The 22,649-nt window shown below is 40.6% G+C and overlaps 1 protein-coding gene across 1 annotated transcript in view; it reads left to right on the plus strand.

Annotated features, from left to right (window-relative positions):
* snx29 (sorting nexin 29) overlaps nucleotides 1–14,248 on the plus strand; it is a 239,266-nt gene extending 225,018 nt beyond the window's left edge. The window contains 1 exon segment of the mRNA XM_060939684.1: nucleotides 12,880–14,248. Coding sequence (XP_060795667.1) covers nucleotides 12,880–13,009 — 130 coding nt within the window. The 3' untranslated portion in view covers nucleotides 13,010–14,248.
* Nucleotides 14,249–22,649: the final 8,401 nt, after the last annotated feature.

The raw sequence follows: 22,649 nt of genomic DNA on the forward strand, positions 1-22,649 counted from the left end.
CGATGTAACTATCACGAAACGAAAGCTTAAATTCTGATCTGTCTTCTCATAATCCTCTTTTGATCTTAACCCATACCTATATGTCTTCAGTGTATAGCAAAAACTCTAGAATTGGCCTTGCTGTTCCAACACTTTCAGTGGGGACTGTATATGTGCACATGGCCAGATTTTGTTTATTCTATAATATTTCAATATAATTTTATATTTGTGTTTCACTTTTTATCATCCATCATTCTGTACATGGATAGATCTGATATTCAGGATCCGTTGTTTCCCCAATTACACTTGCTAATTCTCCATGCTGTTTTAGAGCCAACACTTGGCTCATCCATCTATCAGCTTCACCATTTTTTCTCACGCTGCATATCACTGAATTACTGTCAGTCCACTGAGTCTCAGCCAGCTCCAATTACAAACAGGAGATTAATGAAAAAATGTTCCTCCCTCTCATCAAAATGATCAGGATGAATTCAACGGGAATCCTTGGCACAGCTTTGAAAATGATGAGCTAATTTAATGGCTTTCAGCTTGATGTAATTTGTGTGTTGAGCCAAATGAGGCGTTGATGGGTCCAGCTGGGATGTGAAGGAGGTGAGGGTTGAAAATTATGGGAGGTTTTTTTTTTTTACTGGGGGATCGGGGGTAGGGGTGGGGGTGTTTGCATTAAAATTGGGTCACAGCTTTGTCTGGAATATGATTCATTGCTAGTAATACGCTATGAAGCATAAACATTTCTTTCAGCTGTATTTTAAGGCAGTGTTATAAATGTCTAATTAGAAAAGGCATTGTTTATTACGGTATTTAAATGATGTATTCTTATTAGATTAGCTGGATTTAAGCAATTTAAAGGACAAAACAACATAGTGTCTTCGTAACATCCGTAGCGGTCCAACTGGTTTGAGATCTGGAGACTTTGAAGGCTGTAGCATGTGATTTGCATCGTTTTTATACTCAAAGTATGCAGTGACCTTCATGCCTTGTGTGTGGGGACATCCTGGAAGAGCTCGTTCCCATCAGGATAGAATTCATCATAAGTTCAAGGTGATCAGTCAGAATAACTTTGTATTGATTTGCGGTGACTCTTCCTTCAAGCAGCTGTAGCGAGACGCTTGGCGAGGCAGAACACGAACACTGACCCGGAGACTCTGAAAGAAAAGTGCCCCCTTTTTTTTTTTTTTTTTTTAGAAAGGTCTAAGGGGGAGAAGCTGTGAAGGTGAGGCAGGCTTGCCATGTTGTCTTTGGAGGTGTTAGTCAGCCAACAGGAAGGCTGCAGAGAGGGCTGGGCAGGTGCCCTGAGGTTCTTGAGTTCCTGGCTGAAGGGGTAGGAAATCCTGCAATGCTCTCAGCAGTGCTCAAGCGTTGCTGTCATCTTGGCTTTTGTCGTCCACTTCGTGACCTGAGAAGAGAGGAAGAGAGAGACTTGTGAGCTGTGTGGCTGTGCCAAAACTCAACTAACCTGAGAGGGGTTTGGCGACGTCTTATGCTCTCCTGGGTTTTGTAGGAGGGTAAAGAGAGACGCCGCTTAACTGGCTTCAGCTGGGACTGATTACACGGCTCCGCCCCACGGCCACGCGCCGCTCTGCTCTCCGAAACATCCGAGCTGAAGGGGAGCTGTCTATTCAGCACCAGCGCTGAGGTGAGGAGCAATAAACGGGCTGCATGAGACGCTGCCGTCGCACAGCATGCTCCTTAGTTAAAACGCAGACCTCCTACGCAAAATGTGCAAAGGTTGTCAGGTCTGCGACAGGCATTTATTTTTTGCTATTTTCCATCTCACCCCCTCCCACACCCACCAGAGAGAGAGAGCATTTTTCTCCTATATTTTGTCTCACATCTGTATTTACTGATATTTGAATCTTTACTATGTCCCCCAAATGTGAAACAGCTGTAATTTCTGGCATTATATTTTAAACCCCTCTCTCATTCACACACACACACACTATATATATATATTTTTTAATTACACTATAAAATATAAATTGAGATATATAGATGTGGATAACGTATCCTAAAAGTGGCTTCAAGATGTATTTTAGCCATATTTCCTGCCTATACTTCAAAAGTTACTGCTCTAATGCTGCTGTTGAAATGACCTGTTTTTAATAAATCTGCACAGCACTCTCCTCTTGGCAGCGGTATAGTCATGAGAGTTGTCCGTAATGCAAGGGTTGCTCGCACAATTGTGTATACTGACTGAGACAAGGTGTGTGTGAGAGAGAGAGAAAGATATCCTGGCATCCCTCCCCCCGTGAGCCATGTGGTTTAGTGTGGCGGGGGGATTAGATGAGAGGGTTGTTGTCGGTCTTTTTTTTTTTTTTTTTTTTTTTAGGGAACAAAAGATGACTGAGACATTCTAAAATGGAAGACATTTAGACTTGATGCACAAGTTCAGAAATGTCACCACCAAGAAAAGAGTAGTAGGTTGTGTAACTGGGCTGTATCCATCTCCCATGTATCCTCTTTTCCCAGTACTATGTTATCTGGAGCTAGATCTGAATAGGGAACAATTTTTACCCCCCCCCCCCCCCCCCCCCCCCCACTTGCACAATCAGACCCTTACACATCTAGACTATTAATGTTGTATTAAAAGACATTATGCATCGTGCTTTTATATTTTAGCGCTTGTCAGATTGTACCTTGCTTGCCTAGCATTTTAATGTGTGTGTGTGTGAGAGATTCATCAAAGAAACAATTCAGCTTGTGCAGTGCAATGTATATGATTATGAGTAGCAGCTCTCTTATCCACTTGCTGTTTATTTTAATTGCACATTGATGGTTAGCAGAATCTAGCTGGTACAGCTACTGGCTCTGATGTCGTAGGCCCCTTCTGCTCAGTGAAAAACGTATAATGACTTTCTATAGTTTCCTTCCATTCCTGGCTCCCGCCTTCATAAAGAGTAAGTGACATCCTGTTTTACGCAATCATATTTGTGTCACGCCTGGATTGTCAGTGATTATAGAGCCTGGTCACAAATCTTTCTCTCACTCTGTTCAATTGCCTTAATTTTGGAATCTTTGTACGTGTGTAATCTGATTTTAGAAAAAAAGGCAGTAAACAATCCGCAAACCGATTTCAGCCTCTTCCCCTCCATTTTGTAGTTGCTTGGTTTGAACCAAACCAAAGCTTTCCAGAATTTTTGCCCACGCCTGTGACTCCTTGGTGCTTGATACATGCTGCAGAAGAGTGTTTTTTTTTTTTTTTAACGCTGCTAGTGGATGCTATGATATTACATGGATTTGGTGACCAGGGTATCTTCAGTGTAAGCTAGCCTGTAAACATTGGGATTGTTCTTTATCTTTAAAGTTAAAGAATAACTGTTGACTGATGTCTTTTCTAATGGTATAGCATTGCATCAGGTTATCACCTACACCAAGAGACACATGTCAGTCTCCTAGCTCACCATGCACTGTAGGAGCCAATAGGGTCCAATAACGTCCTTTTTTTTTTTTTGTATATTTACTGTAAGTTATTCTATGAAATCGAAGCGTAGCATAGCACCGAGTTGGCTGTAAGCCATGTACGACGAGATTGAATGAATGGAATAGCGGTTTTATTATATCCACATTCACTGGATTTTGAGAAAGAGTGCATTTTTATTTTTTTGTAAATTTGATCAATAAAAAAATTTTTTATACAAAACGTCCGACAAAATCGTTTCCACTTAGAATGTAAACAAACCAGTGAAATGACAGTAGCAATTTTTGAAAAAGTGCAATCATAATTCTTGAAAATACAAAAAGATGTTATTACTATCAAATACTTTGGTTTTGTTTGTGTTTTTTGCGCTTTGTCTTTTTTGGGGTTTTGTTTTCAAGTAGTTTTTATTTTGTCCTCTGTTGGTTCAGCAACACGTGCTGCCGTTTTGTTTTTCTCGACTCACGGTATATGAGCTGATAGAAGTAGTAGAGTAGCCATCAGAGCGTGCGATTTGCTCATATCCAGTGAATGTGGATAGAATAAAACAGGATGTCGTGTATGAAGGTGGGAGCCAGGAATCGGAGGAAACTAGAAAAACTGAGGTTGGCTCACATGATCTTCATTTAGTCAGCTGTGTGCATTAACTTTACCTTTCAAACTGAAAGTGGTGTTTTGGCCAGGTGCGAAAATGAACAAGTCGTCAAAACAAGAGGTAGTAGTCATATAAAGTTGTAGTCTAGCTGTTTGGAAGGTGTGTGGTAGCGGTTGTGGGGCAGCAATAGCTCACTGGTTAAGACTATGGACTCCTGAATTCAAATCCCAACACTGCTGAGCAAGACCCCTAACCCTCAACCACTCGTGTTATAAACGAGATGAATGGAATTCAGGTACTCTGGATAAGGCTGTAATGGGGTAAATGTCTCATTGTTTAACTCGCCTATTTGAGAATGTTGAAAAAACAGTTGACTTGTAGTATTGCATCATGACAGAGAGAGGCAGGACAGAGACACCACATATTAAGGCAGGGAGGAAAACGGTTCCAATGGATGATGGAAAAAAGACAGTTTCGTCTCGGTCATTACTTTTCCCTTTTTTCCCTTCGAAATCTCCTTATTGGAAAGTGTAAACTAAAAAAAAAAGTCAATGTTTTTGTGTGATGGTACAAATAGAGTGGACGAGGGAGAGGATGAAATGAGAGGGCAGGATAGAGAGGCACAAATGTAGAGAGGATTATAAAATAAAAGTCCAACCAAGCACCAGGTAAAAGGTAGGCAAGACAAAACAGCAGAAACTGTTGGAAGGAGTGAACTTCAAAGTAGCACAAGGAGAGTCGGTGTTTACCAGATTGAGAGAAACTCCCATTGTGTTTTGTTCGTCAGTGATTGATTTGATCGATGTGAATCAAACCTTCAAATTCAGTCAGATTTCAACCTTTGATATTTTTAACCGACCGCACACACGAACCTTCCATATATCCCGATGGAAAGAGATGTGAAATCCGACACACACACACACACACACACACTTGACTGTACTCTTTTGCGCTGAACTGTGGAGGTATTTGTTTTCTTTCAGTTTTGCATATCACGTGCATATCACGTGCTTTCTTTGGAAGCTGAGTAGCACAAAGGGTTAAACTCTAGGAAACTAGATACTGGTTTAGACCATTACTGTTCTGTTCCTTCCATCTGCTCAAATGGAATCAGTTGCTAGAGGACATTTTTTTTTTTTCTCTTGATTTCTCTTTTAAAATGTCTCCAGTGTACAAATTCAGACAAAGCAGCTTTGTGGGAAAAGGATGAGCTGGAGCTCTGTCCTGAAGGGTTATGTAATGGCTCAGCGAGGAGCTGCTATTTAGCTGAGCCAATCTCTGTGGGGACAGATTGAATGGTGTATGTGGATGTGAGAAGAGAGACTGTGTGTGAGGGAGTGTGTACGTGTGCGTATGAGAATGCTTGGATGGATGCATAGATTGAAGTGTATGTGTGAAAGAAGGCAGCACCTCACTTACCTGCAGCTAACTTCTCCCTGCTGTTCAGACTTGATTGAAAGCTGCTCAGCAGTGTACTCTCGCGCTCTCTCTCTTTCTCTCTCGCTCCCCCTTTCCTTCTCTCTCCCTCACTCTCTCAGCTGTGCTCATCTGACTGCAGAAGAGTGTGCCGGTGTATTTAGAAAGAATAGCCATATAGCAGTGTGCACCTGTCTCTGAGCTTCACACTCTCAAAGCTCAAATGGATTTCTATTGTTCCTGACATCATAGCTCAGCCTTTGTTTACGATCTCCTGCCTTGTCTTAGCGCACACACACACAAAGGGAGTATGATTTTCTGAGGTGGTCAATAGCTCTCGGTTCATGAGTAGTGCGGTTGTCATGGCAGCCAGTGGGTTCGATAGTGCTGAAGCTCTCGAACTGTATAGCACATTTTTTTTGGCATCTACAGATTTTTAGTCCTTTGTGAGGATCAAATGTCCATATTTTGATGGGGATACGTAATCATTTCAATCTGGTGGAGGGTTTTTGGATGGTCTGCAATTTTGGAAAACAAACAAAAACATTACAGCATTTTATTTTTTTATTTTTTTCCCCCTGAGCCAAACGTATTGCTTTGCATGCTGAAGCAGGTGTCTCTCTAACTGAAGCTGACCTCAGAACACTCTTAAATTAAAAATGATAAACATGTACAAATACCATTCAAAAGTTTGTACACATCTACTCATTCATAGGTTTTTCTGTATTTTGTATTTTCTACATTAGGCCACACCAATTTAATTAGTTGGTTCTCGGATTTTTTCTGGAAAAATATGACGCGAGCGCGTGAAATAAAAATAAAATTTAAAAAAATGGTCTGATGGTAAAATTAGTGGTGGAAATGGAGGGCTTTCGTAATAGAGAAATAAAACAAAAATACGTTATTGTTGCACATTTCATATGGCTCTTTTAATGGCTTATTTCCACCCATATGCATTAAGGGCTAGCTCTGGCTGCACGTCTTTTATCAGGCAAACCAGTAAACGGGCTGAATCAGCCTTTCTCAACCAGGGTGCCATGGCACCCTGGGGTGCCGTCTGGCTTCGTTAGGGGTGCCGTCAAAAAAATTATATATTCTAACATTGAAATAAATAAAATTAATTAAAATTCCAAAAAAAACGATAGTTACACTAATGCAGATCATCGCCGCCTCATGCATCATCAAAATTTGTCTCACAGCCCCCTTTCCCATGTCACAACGTCACTGCCGGGGTCAGCGTATGGTCAGCGTGACTGTGTATATTTTATACGGGGGTGCCTTGAGAATTTACATACTTCTGAAGAGTGCCGTGACTGAAAAAAAGTTGAGAAACGCTGGGCTAAATAAACAATTGTATTACAGTCAATTGAACATCTACAATGCACAGAAACAAAGATTTGACCAGGAGTAGGCTACTTCTGATGGCTAAATACTTCGAATGATTTTTTGTTTGCCCCTCACATCAATCAATGAAATGTATAAATCAAACCCACCTCCACAGAGTTGTTGTCCAAGTTGGCACATCGCAGGGTAACAAGCTCACGCATCTCGAGTGCAACTGTGCAAAGTTTTCCCCCTCTTGAATTTCGACACACCTGTCAAAGATTTTACGCTTCTGTTCGCCGAATATCCTAACAAATCACAAACAGGCTTTGCAGGATTCCCCTCCACAGCCATGTTTCTTCCACAAGTCTTTATCTAAAGTGAAAGGGGCGATTTGATTGGTTTTTGACGTCACGTGACCTCAACCTGCAGTCGATTTTGGTTTTTTTTTCATTTTGCAGTTTCTTCAAGCGGCGATTCCGAGAACCAACTAATCGAATTGGTGTGGCCTTATAGAATAATACTGAAGATATGAACTAACATATGGAACATGTATAGAATTATGTGGTAAACAAAAACGTTTAAAAAAAAAAAAGTTTCATGTTTTCAATTCTTCAAAGTAGCCACCATTTACCTTGAATGGGGGTTGTATTTTGTGTGCCTACTAATTTTTACTTGTTGAGCAGTAATTCGAAAAAGCAGTTGACTAGTCGTCTTTTCCATCATTAAAACTAACTCTTCTCGGCCATCACTGTTTTTCGACAGTTTTATTTGTGCAGCAGATACACAGGGTGTCCCAAAAGTCTGGATCAAAACACAATTACTTCTTTGCCTTTATTACTTATTTGATGTAACATCAGCTCTGATACATTAAGAAATGGTCAACGTTCTTGTATTCAGCGATATACACAAGTGCCGTGAAGTCCAACACCATCAATTTGAGCATTTATTGTAATATCTGTATTTAAATATATAATTGCCTATAGATCCAGACTTTTGGGACGCCCCGTATAAGCAGAAGTCGTGCTTAGACTCAGTGTTGTCGAGTCCGAGTCCAGTCTCAAGTCTCCAGTGTTCAAGTCCAAGTCATGAAAGAAAATTTCAAGTCGAGTCCGAGAACAAGATTTCAACCGCACCATTTGACGGTGGCTTTTGCTGCCTTTTATGTGAAACCGTTTATGGCACGCACGCAAGAGTCCGCTTGGTGCGCGCGCTGTCCAGAGCGTGCCCAAGGGTCTATTTGATGCACGCACAGGTGTGACACTCTTGCACAAAATTCGTACAAAAAATAATGTAGATATACAGTGGTGCTTGAAAGTTTGTGAACCCTTTAGAATTTTCTATTTTTCTGCATAAATATGACCAAAAACATCATCAGATTTTCCCACAAGTCTTAAAAGTAGATAAAGAGAATCCAGTTAAACAAATGAGACAAAAATATTATACTTGGTCATTTATTTATTGAGGAAAATGATCCAATATTACATATATCTGTGAGTGGCAAAAGTATGTGAACCTTTGCTTTCAGTATCTGGTGTGACCCCCTTGTGCAGCAATAACTGCAACTAAACATTTGCGGTAACTGTTGATCAGTCCTGCACACCGGCTTGGAGGAATTTTAGCCCATTTCTCCGTACAGAACAGCTTCAACTCTGGGATGTTGGTGGGTTTCCTCACATGAACTGCTCGCTTCAGGTCCTTCCACAACATTTCGACTGGATTAAGGTCAGGACTTTGACTTGGCCATTCCAAAACATTAACATTATTCTTCTTTAACCATTCTTTGTAGAACGACTTGTGTGCTTAGGGTCGTTGTCTTGCTGCATGACCCACCTTCTCTTGAGATTCAGTTCATGGACAGATGTCCTGACATTTTCCTTTTAGAATTTGCTGGTATAATTCAGAATTCATTGTTCCATCAATGATGGCAAGCCGTCCTGGCCCAGATGCAGCAAAACAGGCCCAAACCATGATACTACCACCACCATGTTTCACAGATGGGATGAGGTTCTTATGCTGGAATGCAGTGTTATTCTTTCTCCAAACATAACGCTTCTCATTTAAACCAAAAAGTTCTATTTTGGTCTCATCCGTCCACAAAACATTTTTCCAATAGCCTTCTGGCTTGTCCACGTCATCTTTAGCAAACTGCAGATGAGCAGCGATGTTCTTTTTGGAGAGCAGTGGCTTTCTCCCTGCAACTCTGCCATGCACACCACTGTTGTTCAGTGTTCTCTTGATGGTGGGCTCATTAACATTAGCCAATGTGAGAGAGGCCTTCAGTTGCTTAGAAGTTACCCTGGGGTCCTTTGTGACCTTGCCGACTATTACACGCCTTGCTCTTGGAGTGATCTTTGTTGGTCAACCACTCCTGGGGAGGGTAACAATGGTCTTGAATTTCCTCCATTTGTACACAATCTGTCTGACTGTGGATTGGTGGAGTTCAAACTCTTTAGAGATGGTTTTGTAACCTTTTCCAGCCTGATGAGCATCAACAACGCTTTTTCTGAGGTCCTCAGACTTTGATAGATCCCTGTTCTTTAAACAAAACGGTGCCCACTCACACCTGATTTCAATCAGTGGGATGACAAACACCTGACTCTAATTTCACCTTCAAATTAACTGCTAATCCTAGAGGTTCACATACTTTTGCCACTCTCAGATATGTAATATTGGCTCATTTTCCTCAATAAATAAATGACCAAGTATAATATTTTTGTCTCATTTGTTTAACTGGGTTCTCTTTATCTACTTTTAGGACTTGTGTGAAAATCTGATGATGATTTAGGTCATATTTATGCAGAAATGTAGAAAATTCTAAAGGGTTCACAAACTCGAGCACCACTGTAAATATGCCAAATTATTATGGCATGTTACAAAAAATAAAGAAAAAATCCAAGTCCTCGTCTCCAATTTACAAGTCCGAATACAATTAACGTACGAGTCCAAGTCCGATTCATCAGTGCTCAGGTCAAGTCATGTGTCTGTAAAATCGGGGCACAAGTCAGACTCGAGTACTACAAACCTGCTTAGACTAGTCATCTAATAAATCCAGACTCAGACTAGATGAAGCCAATTCTACAGTCAAGACTACTGGGAAAGGTCTTTTGCTTTAATGAACTGTTAACACTTCAGTATCACGTTGCAGAAAGTGGAGAGGTGTGTGTGTGAGAGAGAGAGAGAGAGAGAGAGAGAGAGAGACTGTTTTTTAAACCTGGTCCCTCCTGCTCTTAAAAGAATTCCACCCACAGTTATTTTTGTTTTTCTTCTTTAAGGCTAATAAAATGGAAATAAAATTCTGCACCGTGGCATAATGAAATCTGTTGCGACCTACACTGTGTTTTTAAAACATGCAGATTGAGCATCACTGTGCTAGCGAGTTTAGAGTCAGATCAGCGGTACATGCTGGCTCAAAGATGCCAATCCAGATTCCTTTTCAGATGCGACTGAGACAGTTGAATGTGGCAGAAAATTTTCCCAGAGGCTGCTGTAGTCATCGCGTACTCAATCATTAATACGTGAGGAGCTTCCGTACCAGCATCAACTATTAGAGTTGAGCTGCCAGCTGATCCCTAGCATGCCTTTTAAACTTCATTAGATAATGCCATTTTGCACATTTATATCACTGATTTATTTAATTTTGTCATTGTGTATTCTGAAGCTGCAAATTTGTAACTTGTGTACAGCCGTTAATTAAAGTGCAGTTTGACATGTTTTTTGCTGCACAAATAAAACTGTCAAACAGCGATGTCCTGGAACAGTTTTAGCTTTAACGATGGAGAAGGCAATTAGTTAAGTACTTTTTTTTTTTTTTTTTTTAATTATTGCTCAACAAGTAAAAATCAGTAGACACACTGCAACTACAACCCCAAATTAAAAAAAGAGTGAGTTGGTATGTTAAAATTGAAACAGAAAACAATGATTTGTAAATAATGTTTGACCTGTATTGCACTCGAAACAATACAACAGTACATTATTTGATGTTTTACCTCATGAATTTTATTGTGTATTTTTTCAAAATAAACACATTTCGGGGGCGTCGTGGCTCAGGTGGATAAGGCGCCATACCATAAATCCGGGGACCCGGGTTCGATTCCAACCCGAGGTCATTTCCCGATCCCTCCCTGTCTCTCTCTCCCGCTCATTTCCTGTCTCTACACTGTCCTATCCAATAAAGGTGAAAAAGCCCCCAAAAAATATCTTTATAAACACATTTCAATTTTGATTCTTGCAGCACATTTCAAAACCGTTGGAACGTTAAAGCATTTACCATTTTGTAATGCTGCAATTCCTTCTCACAACACTTCAAAGATGTTTAGGGACTGAAGACGCCAAGTGACGAAGCATTTCAGGTGTTAATTTGTCACGCTCTTCCGGCAAGCAGGTTTTAAGCTGTGCAACAGTACCGGGATCATTGTTTCCATGTTTTTCGTTTCAAAATTCACCACGCATTCTCCATTACGTTACAGGCATTTAGCAGACACACTTATCCAGAGCGATGTAAAACGAGCATACGGAACGCTTGAGGGTTACGCCATGGATTTTCCTGCCAGTCCATGGAATCAAACCAGCGATTCTTTGGGCCCGAGGCTGCTTCTTTAACCTTTAGGCCATGGATGCCTCTGTTGGGGACAGAGGGGACGAACACCCTCTCCTTCCACAGCCATACCTTTGTAATGTGTGCAGAATGTAGTTTTGTATTGTCTTGGTGAAATCTCCCTGGACAAGATGTCGTCTTGAAGGCAGCATATGTTTCAAAATCTCAATGTACTTTTCTGCATTAATGCTACCATCACAGAAGTGTAAGTTACCTTTGCCAAGGGCACCAACACAACCCCATACCATGACAGACCATGGCTTTTGGACTTGTTGCTGGTAACAGTCTGGATGGTGCCTTTTCTCTTTGGTCTAGAGCACATGGTGTCCCTTTCTTACAAAAAAGACCTGGAATACTGATTCATCGGACTACAATACACATTTCCACTATGTAATAGTCCATCCCAGATGCCTCCGAGCCCGGAGAAGTCGACGGCGCTTCTGGACACAGTTAACACAAGGCTTCCTTTTTACACAGTCAAATTTTAACTGCCATTTGTAGATGTAACTCTATATTGTAGATCTTGACAAAGGTTTTCCAAAGTAATCCTGAGCCCATGTGGTTATGATCAGCTATAGATGAATGACTGTTCTTGCTGCAGTGCAGTCTGAGGGATCAGAGATCACGGGTGTTCAGCTTAGGCTTGTGCCCTTGTCCTTTATACACCAGAATTCCTCCATATTCCCTGAATCCTTTATCGTCTCGTGCACTGTAGAGGTTGAAGTATCCAAATCCCTTCCTGTCTTTCTTTGAGGAACATTGTTTTTAAATATTTCAATAATTTTTTCCATACAGATGTTGGCAAGCTGGAGATCCTCGGCCCATCTTTGTTCCTCAAAGATTCGGCCTTTCCTGGATGCTGATTTTGTACCAAATCATGATTACAATCACCTGTTGACATCACCTGTTTCAAATCACATTATTTTACCTCATTACCAGCACCAAATTGCTCCTGTCCCAATTTTTTGGGGAATGTGTCGCAGGCCTGAAATGCAGGAATGGATGCATATTAACAAATTAAAGGAAGTTGATCAAACAAAACATGAAATATCCTGGGCTCATACGGTCTGCAATGAAATTTGCTTCCAACTTTGTCTGATTTGGGGTTCTAATACTCAGTAGCTTATTCAGCTGTGTTTTAACCTTTATATTGTTCTTTTCACAAATAAGTGTTGATGTGACTGTAATTAGTCTATATGGTTCACGTTTGGCCTGCTATGCTAGAATGACCTGACCATAAATGGGATGATTGAATGATCCTTTCATACTTTTTCTATTACTAGCTTTATATTGAATAAACATTTAACCCAACTCTTAACAGATTTATTCTGTATTTTAATACAGAGCTTTCTTCAATGTTTCCAATTATAAAAAGAGAAGTAATACACAACTGGATTTTGAGCACAGGCTAAGCCATTAGGTGTATTGTGGATGTGTCCGGTGTAAAGTTTGTCGCAGTACATAATGTGGTTTATCCAGTGTGACAGGCTGAAAGTTGTGACCACCATTTGTTTTTGTTTGTTTTTTCCACAGGGATACCCCTGCTGCCAGTGAGATCGGGAGTAAAACGGGCCGATCAAAGGCATCATCTCGCTTCCCCCGGCTTGGCCGCAGTTCTGGCCGTGAGGCTCGCAACCCGGAGCCCCAGAGCGGTGACCTTTAACTTTCTATTCAAACAGTATATATTGAGAGAGAGAGAGAGAGAGAGAGAGAGAGAGAATGACCTCTGGCCTGACCATTGGATTGTGGGTTCCAGGAGGTCTGTTGTCTTAACCTTCAGAACTGAGGCTCAATTCTATAAAACTCAGCCACTTTTTCCATTATGGAAGTACATGGAGATAAAATGAGTCGAGGAACTGGAGTCCAACAGAATACTTTTCTGTTTCTCTCTCTCTGTCGTGGTGGTGATGGTGGAGCTTTCTGTTACTACGGTGCCTAGTATTTTATTGCAGACGTCATCAAAAGAAGGCAGGACGTAATTCCTGCATAACCCTAAATCCCTGATGATGCTTTCGTGAAAATTGTGGATTCACTTTGAAGTACCTTGCACATGACCATATACTCAACTTGACCAAAATAAATGGGAAATACCTTTTTTTTTTTTTTTTTTTGTTACTATGCTATACTCTATGTTGGACACAGTAATGTATTACAGTACTCTTACACATAATGGCTTAATAGCTGAGCAAATACAATCCTTTTCACTTTTCCACTGTATAAATGTTCCATAATGTCCATGATGCGTCAAGAAAACTGCATAGATTATAGTAGATAATATCTTTAAATTATAAAATTGAATATGCTGCCTGAGGAACTGAATGTACGTTTGTGTGGTCACTCTTGTGGAAGTGGAGAGCTTGAATTATCAGGATTCTGGATATTTGAATTATTCTTTATTATCCCTGATAACCCAGAGTTTTGTTACATTAAGCCAAATACAAAGTGGAGCCAGACTAGCTGTAATTACGTTAGTGGACACTCCACTAAATGAATGAATAAATCATGTTTATTTTTGTGTTTGAGCACAATAATGATGATCCTGTGTGTATATACTGAATGCAATTCTCTTTTTATTTGACTTCAACTTGACAAATGACAATGTCATTGTTTATTGACTGTTAAACTTATTATGTACACTAAGGTGAAAGAAATCATTCAGATGAGTACATTAATGAAATGTATTCTGTATAACATCATTTGCCATTATCCTATATTAGTTTTCTGTCCACCTGACAGTAGCTTTTGCCATAACAGCAGCTTTATACTGGATATCAGTTTTGCAGTCTTTTGTACATTAGCAGTACTCTGCAGACTCTGTGGGTTTTCTTTATATCAGCAGTGGCAAAGCTGCCAGCCTTAAAACAGTGAAAAGAGCAAAATAAATAAAATCAGGAAAACTAAACATTTCTGTTCTGTGTCCAACCTGAAAAACCTGAAACAAGGGAGACAAATTGTAAATGTTTGTAAACGATGCGCCACAAACTATTTCCAAATACGATGATTGATGTAGAAAGTGGGATCACTGGTTGCTATAGTTACCTGATGGTTTAGCAACCATCATAAAAGGTTTTGGGTTCTATTTTTTTTTTCCAGTGGTTATGCAATTTCAGAATAATGTGTGTTCTAAATGGGGGTACTGCCTGCACTGAAATGTGGGCATTTCTGCTCAGGATTGGATGACGGCACAGTTGGCCAGTTGCTCTCCACCACTCTGTTTAGATAAGCCCTTTTATGTAATATTGGTCATGTTTGAGGTTGATCGATCAACAAAGCATTTTTCAAAACGTTACATGCTCGTTTGACTTGTGATCTTGCTGACTGCATTATAAATGTTGCCCTCAAAGCTGCCAACCCCACATGTTCACTGTACCTGCTCCCTACAGTGCGACTGAATTCAAAATCTGTTTTGGCACATTTTGAGACCAAGCATACTTTTTTTTTTTTTTCCATTTTATTCATAAGGTAACTTACTCTCTTGGTTCAAGCGAACATGATCTTCCATTCAATGCTCTTTTTTTCCTGCAGGCAGAATAGGTGGTGATGACCTTATTCAAAACAGGGATGTTGCATAAGTAGCTTGTCAAGTAGTAGAAATGTGAATATTACAAAAGGAAGGCATTATCTTGCCATAATCAAATGACATGGATTAATGCAGAGCAATAGTGTAACTTCTTAAAGAATTTGAGACTAAATCACGTATGACATTACACTGCTAAATATAGCCTAGATTAAGATGCTGTGTCTTTGTCCCAGACCATATGGAAGGATAATTCTAATGATGAGCATAATCACAGGGGCAATTTAAGTCTGTTTGATGAATAAATTGAGAATGCTAAATATTTACAAGGGAGCAATTAAATATTGGGATGTTATGATCGACAGCAGACTACGAGACTTTGCAGAATGGGCAGAATGGGCTGTCAGCCAGAAAAGAGAACAACCAGCAGTTTCCCCCCATTAACCTCTCACTCAAAACAAAAACTTGACGGGGAGGAGAAACTTGCCCGTTTGTAACCGCATCATTTGTATGAACAGTTGGGACTTGAAGATGAGCCAGATTTGGCTGGTAATTTGTTCACATCTTTGAGATCATCTGTTGCTCTGGGGCCTGTCTGCCTGAAAAAGCTTGGAGAAAACTTTGGATTAAAGACAGAGGCTCTTCTCCACAGTGGATCATTACACTGATTATTTACATGACTGACTGTTATTTAGGGATGCATTTCCAGACACACACACTTCATTACATTGACACTGGCAGTGCTGCATTGAACCATCTTGTACTCGAAGGCTCCATCTCCATTACGAAACACACACTGAGTGGTGTTTACATTCCCTGATATCACATTTTAAAGCCTGTGCAGATACTCTGGTATCAAAATGTGCTCGAACTGATCTGTCCTGTTTGAGACGGGTACCAGCTGACATTGCAATCACATCTCACTGGTGTGTGGACTTGATCTGTGCATGCTGTGTGCTGTTCTGTTGGGATTCCATTTATTGGAATGGAGCCACTCACAATAAGCAGGCGCAGATGCAGTGTGCTTCAACTGGTTGACTGAAATCGGATGATGGATGCGAGATGGAGACGGCGCCTAGACCATGCCACACTAGGTGTTCGGTGTCTGAAAATGTTTCCACATTGTATCCAAACTTTATGGCACATAATGGGGAGAAACGCCTGTTCTAGACCCCTGAAAAACAGCAGGCAGTCCAACAACAGCCGTTCCTGTAATGAACAACTATTTGTGTGCTGTGCTCTAAGCAGCCCTTTTGTTTGTAGTCGATGTAATTATCCCTAAATTATGGTGATTATGCTGATTTGGGTTGAGCCATTATTAGACACAAACAAGGCAAATAGCAATGAACAGGTATAGACAGAATCGATTTCAGATTTCAAGGTGCTTGTAAATGCGTATCTCGAGGTTAAACAGCAGAGCATAGAGGCTGTATTTCAGCACCAAGTCTCCGATGACTTCAGGTAATAACAGAAAAAGGTGAATCTGATCTGTAGAGCGGTTACAAATGCTTCTCGAGGTGTGTACCGGGTACTTTTGCTGGGTTTCACGTGACGTCACATCCGCCTCATTAGTTATTCAAAACTTTAGCTGGTGGTCTACCAAAGTTCAGTTAACAAAGTGTTTGTATGAGGAAGGTGCATTGCTGACATGAAAAATGCCTTACACTTGCGTTGTTTTAGGCTGTTCGAATCAATCAAACCATGAAACTGAAAAGTTTCTTCAGGGCTCCCGGTGAACTACTGAAAAAGGGTGAACGAACACAGGATTTCACAGAAAGACGTCGAGAAAGGTGGCTTTTGAACCTCTCACTGAAATTGAAGGGAGCAGAGTCAAAGCGTGCTCAAGTTTGCAGTGATCACTTAGTGAAAGGTTTGTATATCCCTCTCAGCTATATCGTTAGTGTTTTCCAAGTACTTTTCTTGCCATGTGTCATTATTTAACGATTTTTTTTTTAAGTCACAAAGGGCTAAAGTCCCGAGCTGTTTCTTTGTTTACTCCTCACTCTGTCCATATGCATGAAGGTCACGACAAAATTCTTCCCCAGCCATACAGTTGCAACGCGCCGTGATCACTTCTCCGTCTTGTTTAACTAAGGTGGTGTTTACATTAGACCGTATCCGTCTCGTTTTCGTCGCGGATGCACTGTCCTTTCACATTAAAACGCCGGGAAACGACTCCACAGGCGGAACAACTTGAATCCACCAGGGCCCACGTATTCAATCCATTACGTATCTGATCCGGTGCTGTGTAAACATTGAGGAACGCGGATACGCTGTGCTGAGCTCTAGCTGACGTCGTCATTGGACAACGTCACTGTGACATCCACCTTCCTGATTCGCTGGCGTTGGTCATGCCACGTTGGTCATGTGACGCGACTGCTGAAAAACGGCACGGACTTTCACTTCCTGCTATTTGTCCCGAATCACTGCTCGTGCGCTTCACTCGCGTGCTCTGTGAGCTGCGCAGGGCTGGAGTGCGCACCCTACAGAGGGCACTCGCTGTTCAGGGCGGAGTGATTTGGAGCGCAGGATGCCTGCGGAGCCGAGCGTATCCGTGTATTGGCGTTGCTGTGTGCACGCGAATCGTTTTAAAAACGTTAATCTGATGATCCGCTGATACGGTCTAATGTAAACACCACCTAATATCCAGGTCTTTAAATGGGTTTCTGACGATCTTTGTGAATGATTTAGCTGAGAGATAAGAGCCAACACAAGTGAGAATCAAGTGAACTGTTTGTTTACACTTCAACTTGCAGCACTTCGTTGTAAAGACGCGAACAAAAAGCTTAAAAAAAAAAAACCTTGCATGGGCAAAAACAATACAGGATTCATTCAGCAGCAACTTGCGACCGAGGTCCTTTACCCAGCCACATACAAAAAAAAAAAAGTTGTAAGCCTCCATACTCTTCCACGCTTTCATCTGTTTTGCAGTGTAGAAGGACGTCTGCAACACCAGATAGTTCGAGATGTTGGGGAACTCGACTGAAGGGTAGTTTGAGATCGTATGACAAATCCTAATTTCCCAGACTGTAGGGGTCGATTCCATTGCACATGGCAATCTTCTGAATATATCTAAAGCGAGCAGTGGCTTCTAGATTGAGTATACGCTGATAACTTATCACTAGTTGTTTGCACTGCGGCAGCCTTTAGACCACCAGCTATTTCACTTCCGGTAAAACCGCTAAGAAAAGTCACGTGACTGAAACCCAGCAATAGTTCAGTCCTGCACCCTGCTGTGTGCCTCTATTAGGAGTTAAGCGATTGGTGATGCGTTAAGCATCTGTCCCAGAACATGGAACTTCTCCCCTAACCAACAGGGCTTACAGATTCAGGCACACAGTCTCCTAGGTGTTCTTGACTCTGGTATGCGCCATCTCTTTTTACTTAAAAGCACAAAGATATTTCACTAACATGGATGCTCTGGGATTTAACCTAAAAGATGCAATGATTGCCTTGCAATAAGAGTTCAACAAGTACAGTATAGTCCGGTAAAGCTATTGTAAAGAGAGGGCTAAAGCACAGACAAAGTGTGCACTTAATCACATGAAGTGCGAGCTGATAATTTGCAGTGGTAGTAAAGCAGGAACAGGGGGGAGTATGTTGGACACAGCAGTCTCCTGCCCTAGATACATCAGCAGTGCTTTGATAGTGTAGCAGAGGGCTCTCTATATTTCTTCTGATTTTACAAGTGCAGCAGCCAAGAGCTTCTTTCCTTACAACAAGCATAATTCAGTTCGTAGTGAGGATTAAACCCGACATAAAAAGATCCCTTTTGAGGTCTTGCAGTAATAGAGTCCTCTTGTGACCTCAAACATCATGCTGAAGTGTTGTATTTGCGAAAAGGACAGATAGACTCTCAGCTCAGACTTGTTTGAGACTACTGAGTGATGGAGGTTGGTTTCATTTGTCCGGGCTTTTAAACGTTTCATCTTTGGACAGGAAAGGACAAAGGACTGATGAAATGCTCTGCTAGACAAATGCTCTATCTGCTGTCAAGGATGGACCCCTGTAACGAGCAGATTGGACTAAACATGGCTTAGCTGTGCCACGTTGTAGTTTATATAATGATTACACATCTTTCTAGACCTGTAATAAATCATAATTCCAAAGTTACAGTAATAAAACCTGGAATAAAAATAGCCTAGTTGTGTTATGCCATTGAAACGTCAATCTTTTTCTGGTTATGAAATTAGCCCTGCCCGCTAGCTAGGAAAGCTACTCATTTCTGCCCCTTCTTTCCTAATAGTGGACTAATGAAGCATGCAAAGTTTTTGGGGGTCAATGCTGCGGTCAGCACATCATTCAAGTTGCAAATATATGAAAAGATGATCATTTTTAAGAAGAACATTATGAAATGAACTAAGCTAGCATGTATGCTAGAAAACTTGAAATCTGCATTAGCTCGTCCTTTCAAACACACTTACTGTGGTTTGCATTTAAATTATTGACTCATTCAGCTTTAGTATGCGTTTTTATCCTGATCAGGGTCTCGGTTGATCTGGAACCTAGCCCAGGAACACTGACCATGAGGCAGAAATACACACATTTGTACCTATGGGGAACTGAGAGTTACCAATCCACCTACAGGCATGGTTTTAGGAGGTGGTAGAAAACTGAAGAACTTGAAGAACTGAAGAAACCCATACAGGCACAGGGAGACCAGTGCATCTAAATATGCATACATGTACAGTTTACACTGTAAAAAATGATATCTTAGAAAGTGAAAATAGTTGAAATGATCTAGAATTTCCTATTCGAAGAATACAAGACATCAATTCTGAGATTATTAAACCTAGTTCTAGATTGCAACCACCTAATTCTAAAATGTCTGTCCATGCAGCAAGATAATTTCACTAGTATTAAGTAATTTTCTCCTCAAATTCAGTTTTAAATTTTTTTGTAGTGTACATACGCAGACATGAATTCCATGGCAATATTGCTTCCTGACCATCCGAACCACTTTCCTCTCAGCTGATGGTGACAGTTTGGGTCTTCTTCCAGTAAAGTGGCTACACCTCTCAATAACTGATGATCTTGGAATCTGCAGTTGTTTAGAAATGGCTCCAAGAGACAGTCCTGAGTTGTGCAAATTTGCGATCTTCTTTCACAGATCTGCACTGAGCTCCTCGGACTTTCCCATTGTATTGTGTATTTAGGTCAATCCAATGAGGTGCTGTCAAACAAACCATTTTTATGTTAACACAGAGAAGCTATCAGCTGTAGTCAATCATGATCACAAACAGGAAGTTAAAAGGTCTAGGCTTTGGCAAGTTAAAAGACTTTTTGGAAATTTTAGCACCACTGAATTACAGTTTTTCTCAATTGGTGAAGCACAATTCCTGAAATGTAGTTCACATTCTCAAAAGAGGAAGCACATTTCTCAGAACTTCATTGTATGATGCAAAACCGTAAATTCATTTTGCTTGCTTTCACACAAAAAGCAGATGTGAAAAGCATTTTGTCAAAACTATAAATTCACATCTTTACATTTAAATACAAAATTCAGTCATTTGAGGCTCAGTAAGCAAAACACAAGCAATGATTCTCAACATAAAGAGCTCATCCCCAACATGTCACCTAACTACTGCATGTGCAAAGGAGCACAGCTAATTTATTCATCAGTCAGACCTACATCATACACGGTATAAGAGGAGAGTGGGTGAATAAAAATTGTGTGTTTTTTTTTTTTTTAAACTTGATTTACGTAACATCAATGTAAGGTTGCTGCTAATGTATCCCCATTTTTTTTTCAGTTTCATGTCAATGAATAATCATCTTGAAAACATTGAATACATTTTTGGTGTTATTGAGGAATTGTCTGTCTTTCTCTATCCAGTGACTGAGTTTTCTGCTGTGCATGCCCACAAGCATTTCTTTGTGCGCCGGGAAAGAGAGAGACTCGTTGAACACCTGAAAGGCTACCAAAACTTCATTAGATATTCTTCACACACATTTCCAAGCAGTGGTGAACCGTTACTATTAGAGCTGGGACTTCAGCTCAGCCAAAACTTAGCCAGACACAACAAAAAAGCAGCATAGCAAAGGATTTTGCAAGGGATTAGCAGCAGGGTGTCAGACCGCTCCATTGTGCGTAGCTGTCGATGTTCATTTTAAAAGTAACTCGGTACATCAGGAAATGAATATGTAAGTGTGAGTGAAAAATACTGGGACAAGTGTGTGTGAAAGAAAAGTCTGGAGACAGAGATCTTAGCTTCTCGGTTGTTAGACTGTACTACTCGCTCTCGATAGCACTGGTTTGACTGCTTTATTAACATTTACTAACACTACTGATGAACGCTACATGGGCTGGAAGGTGACTTCACTGCTGCGCCGACTCGCGGTTAAGCTCGCGCTAGGCTTTGAGCATGCTGATATGGAGTGTGTGTAAGTATAATAATACTGGCTGGCTTTTTTTCATGGTATATCAGATATATTCCATTCAGCGAGCATGATATTGAACTCATCTTCGACTCATTCAGTATCATGCTAGCTGAATGGAATATATCTGATATACCACTCAGTGCCAGCCAATATTATTTAATTATGTCACGGTGTTGAATCTTCATGTCCCGGATGTAGCTCGTATGAAAAATACGAGTGGTGCATTTCCCAGTAAAACACTCATGTCCATATATCATATCACACCCAAGCCTCAAGTGGATCATAGACAAAATAAGCCTTTGAATTGACCATTTCATTTTTATGGTTGTTTGTCCAATTTTCATTGCCAGTGTTCAAGGAATGCTAAAGAAAGCCTCCTATTCTGATGAAATGCCAATCCCTTTTTGTGCAGTTATTTGCTTTTGCAAACACATTTCAATCTTTTAAGCATTTCATAGCATTTTGCAACATTTATTAAACATTTTATGCATCTCAAAACATTTTTCTCATGATGTATTATTTTGCAAAATGAAATGATGTGTGGTTTGTGTTAACTGTTTTGAGAACATGAACTATGTTTCAGGAATTGTGCTGCACTAATTGAGACTGATCAAAGTGGGTGTATGGATATTTTTTTGACTTGTATGTAAAATTATGACCTTGTGTTGATTTCAGAAAACCCAAAATAATTTAAAACTTGCACACAGTTCTTGTTTTTTTTTCTATTAAAGATTTATATACAATCATCCTGCCACAGAAAAAGAAGAGTTCAAGGAAATCACTGAAAGTCCAATATTGCCATGGCATTTATGTCCGTGTATGTAAACTTCTGAGCGCAACTGTACTTATTTTATTACATGGCTCATTTGAATACTGGATTCTGACTGGTCAATTATGGCATTCGATAGTGTTATTTCTGTACAGCAGGCCATTGCTATGGACAGCGTTATTACCGCGAAATAAGAGCCACCAATTAGCCTAACCTACAGTCTAAAGACATGCAGGTTAGGCTAATTGGTGGCTCTAATTAGCCACCAATTCAACGTTATTACCGCGGAATAGAGCCACCAATTAGCCTAACCTGCAGTCCAAAGACATGCAGGTTAGGCTAATTGGTGGCTCTAAATTGACCGTAGGTGTGAATGTGAGTGTGAATGGTTGTTTGTCTCTGTGTGTCAGCCATGCGATAATCTGGCGACTTGTCCAGGGTGTCCCCCACCTCTCGCCCATAGTCAGCTGGGATAGACTCCAGCTTGCCTGCAACCCCGTAGAACAGGATAAGCGGCTACAGATAATTGATGGATGGATTTTTAAATCAACATTGTGTCAAATTACAGTATTGATTTCTTTTGTAAGTAGCCATGTAATAAACAGGATAATGTACAGTGAGCCAGTCGTTAGTGGG

The sequence above is a fragment of the Neoarius graeffei genome, chromosome 14, assembly GCF_027579695.1.
Source record: "Neoarius graeffei isolate fNeoGra1 chromosome 14, fNeoGra1.pri, whole genome shotgun sequence".
NCBI classification, from domain to species: domain Eukaryota; kingdom Metazoa; phylum Chordata; class Actinopteri; order Siluriformes; family Ariidae; genus Neoarius; species Neoarius graeffei.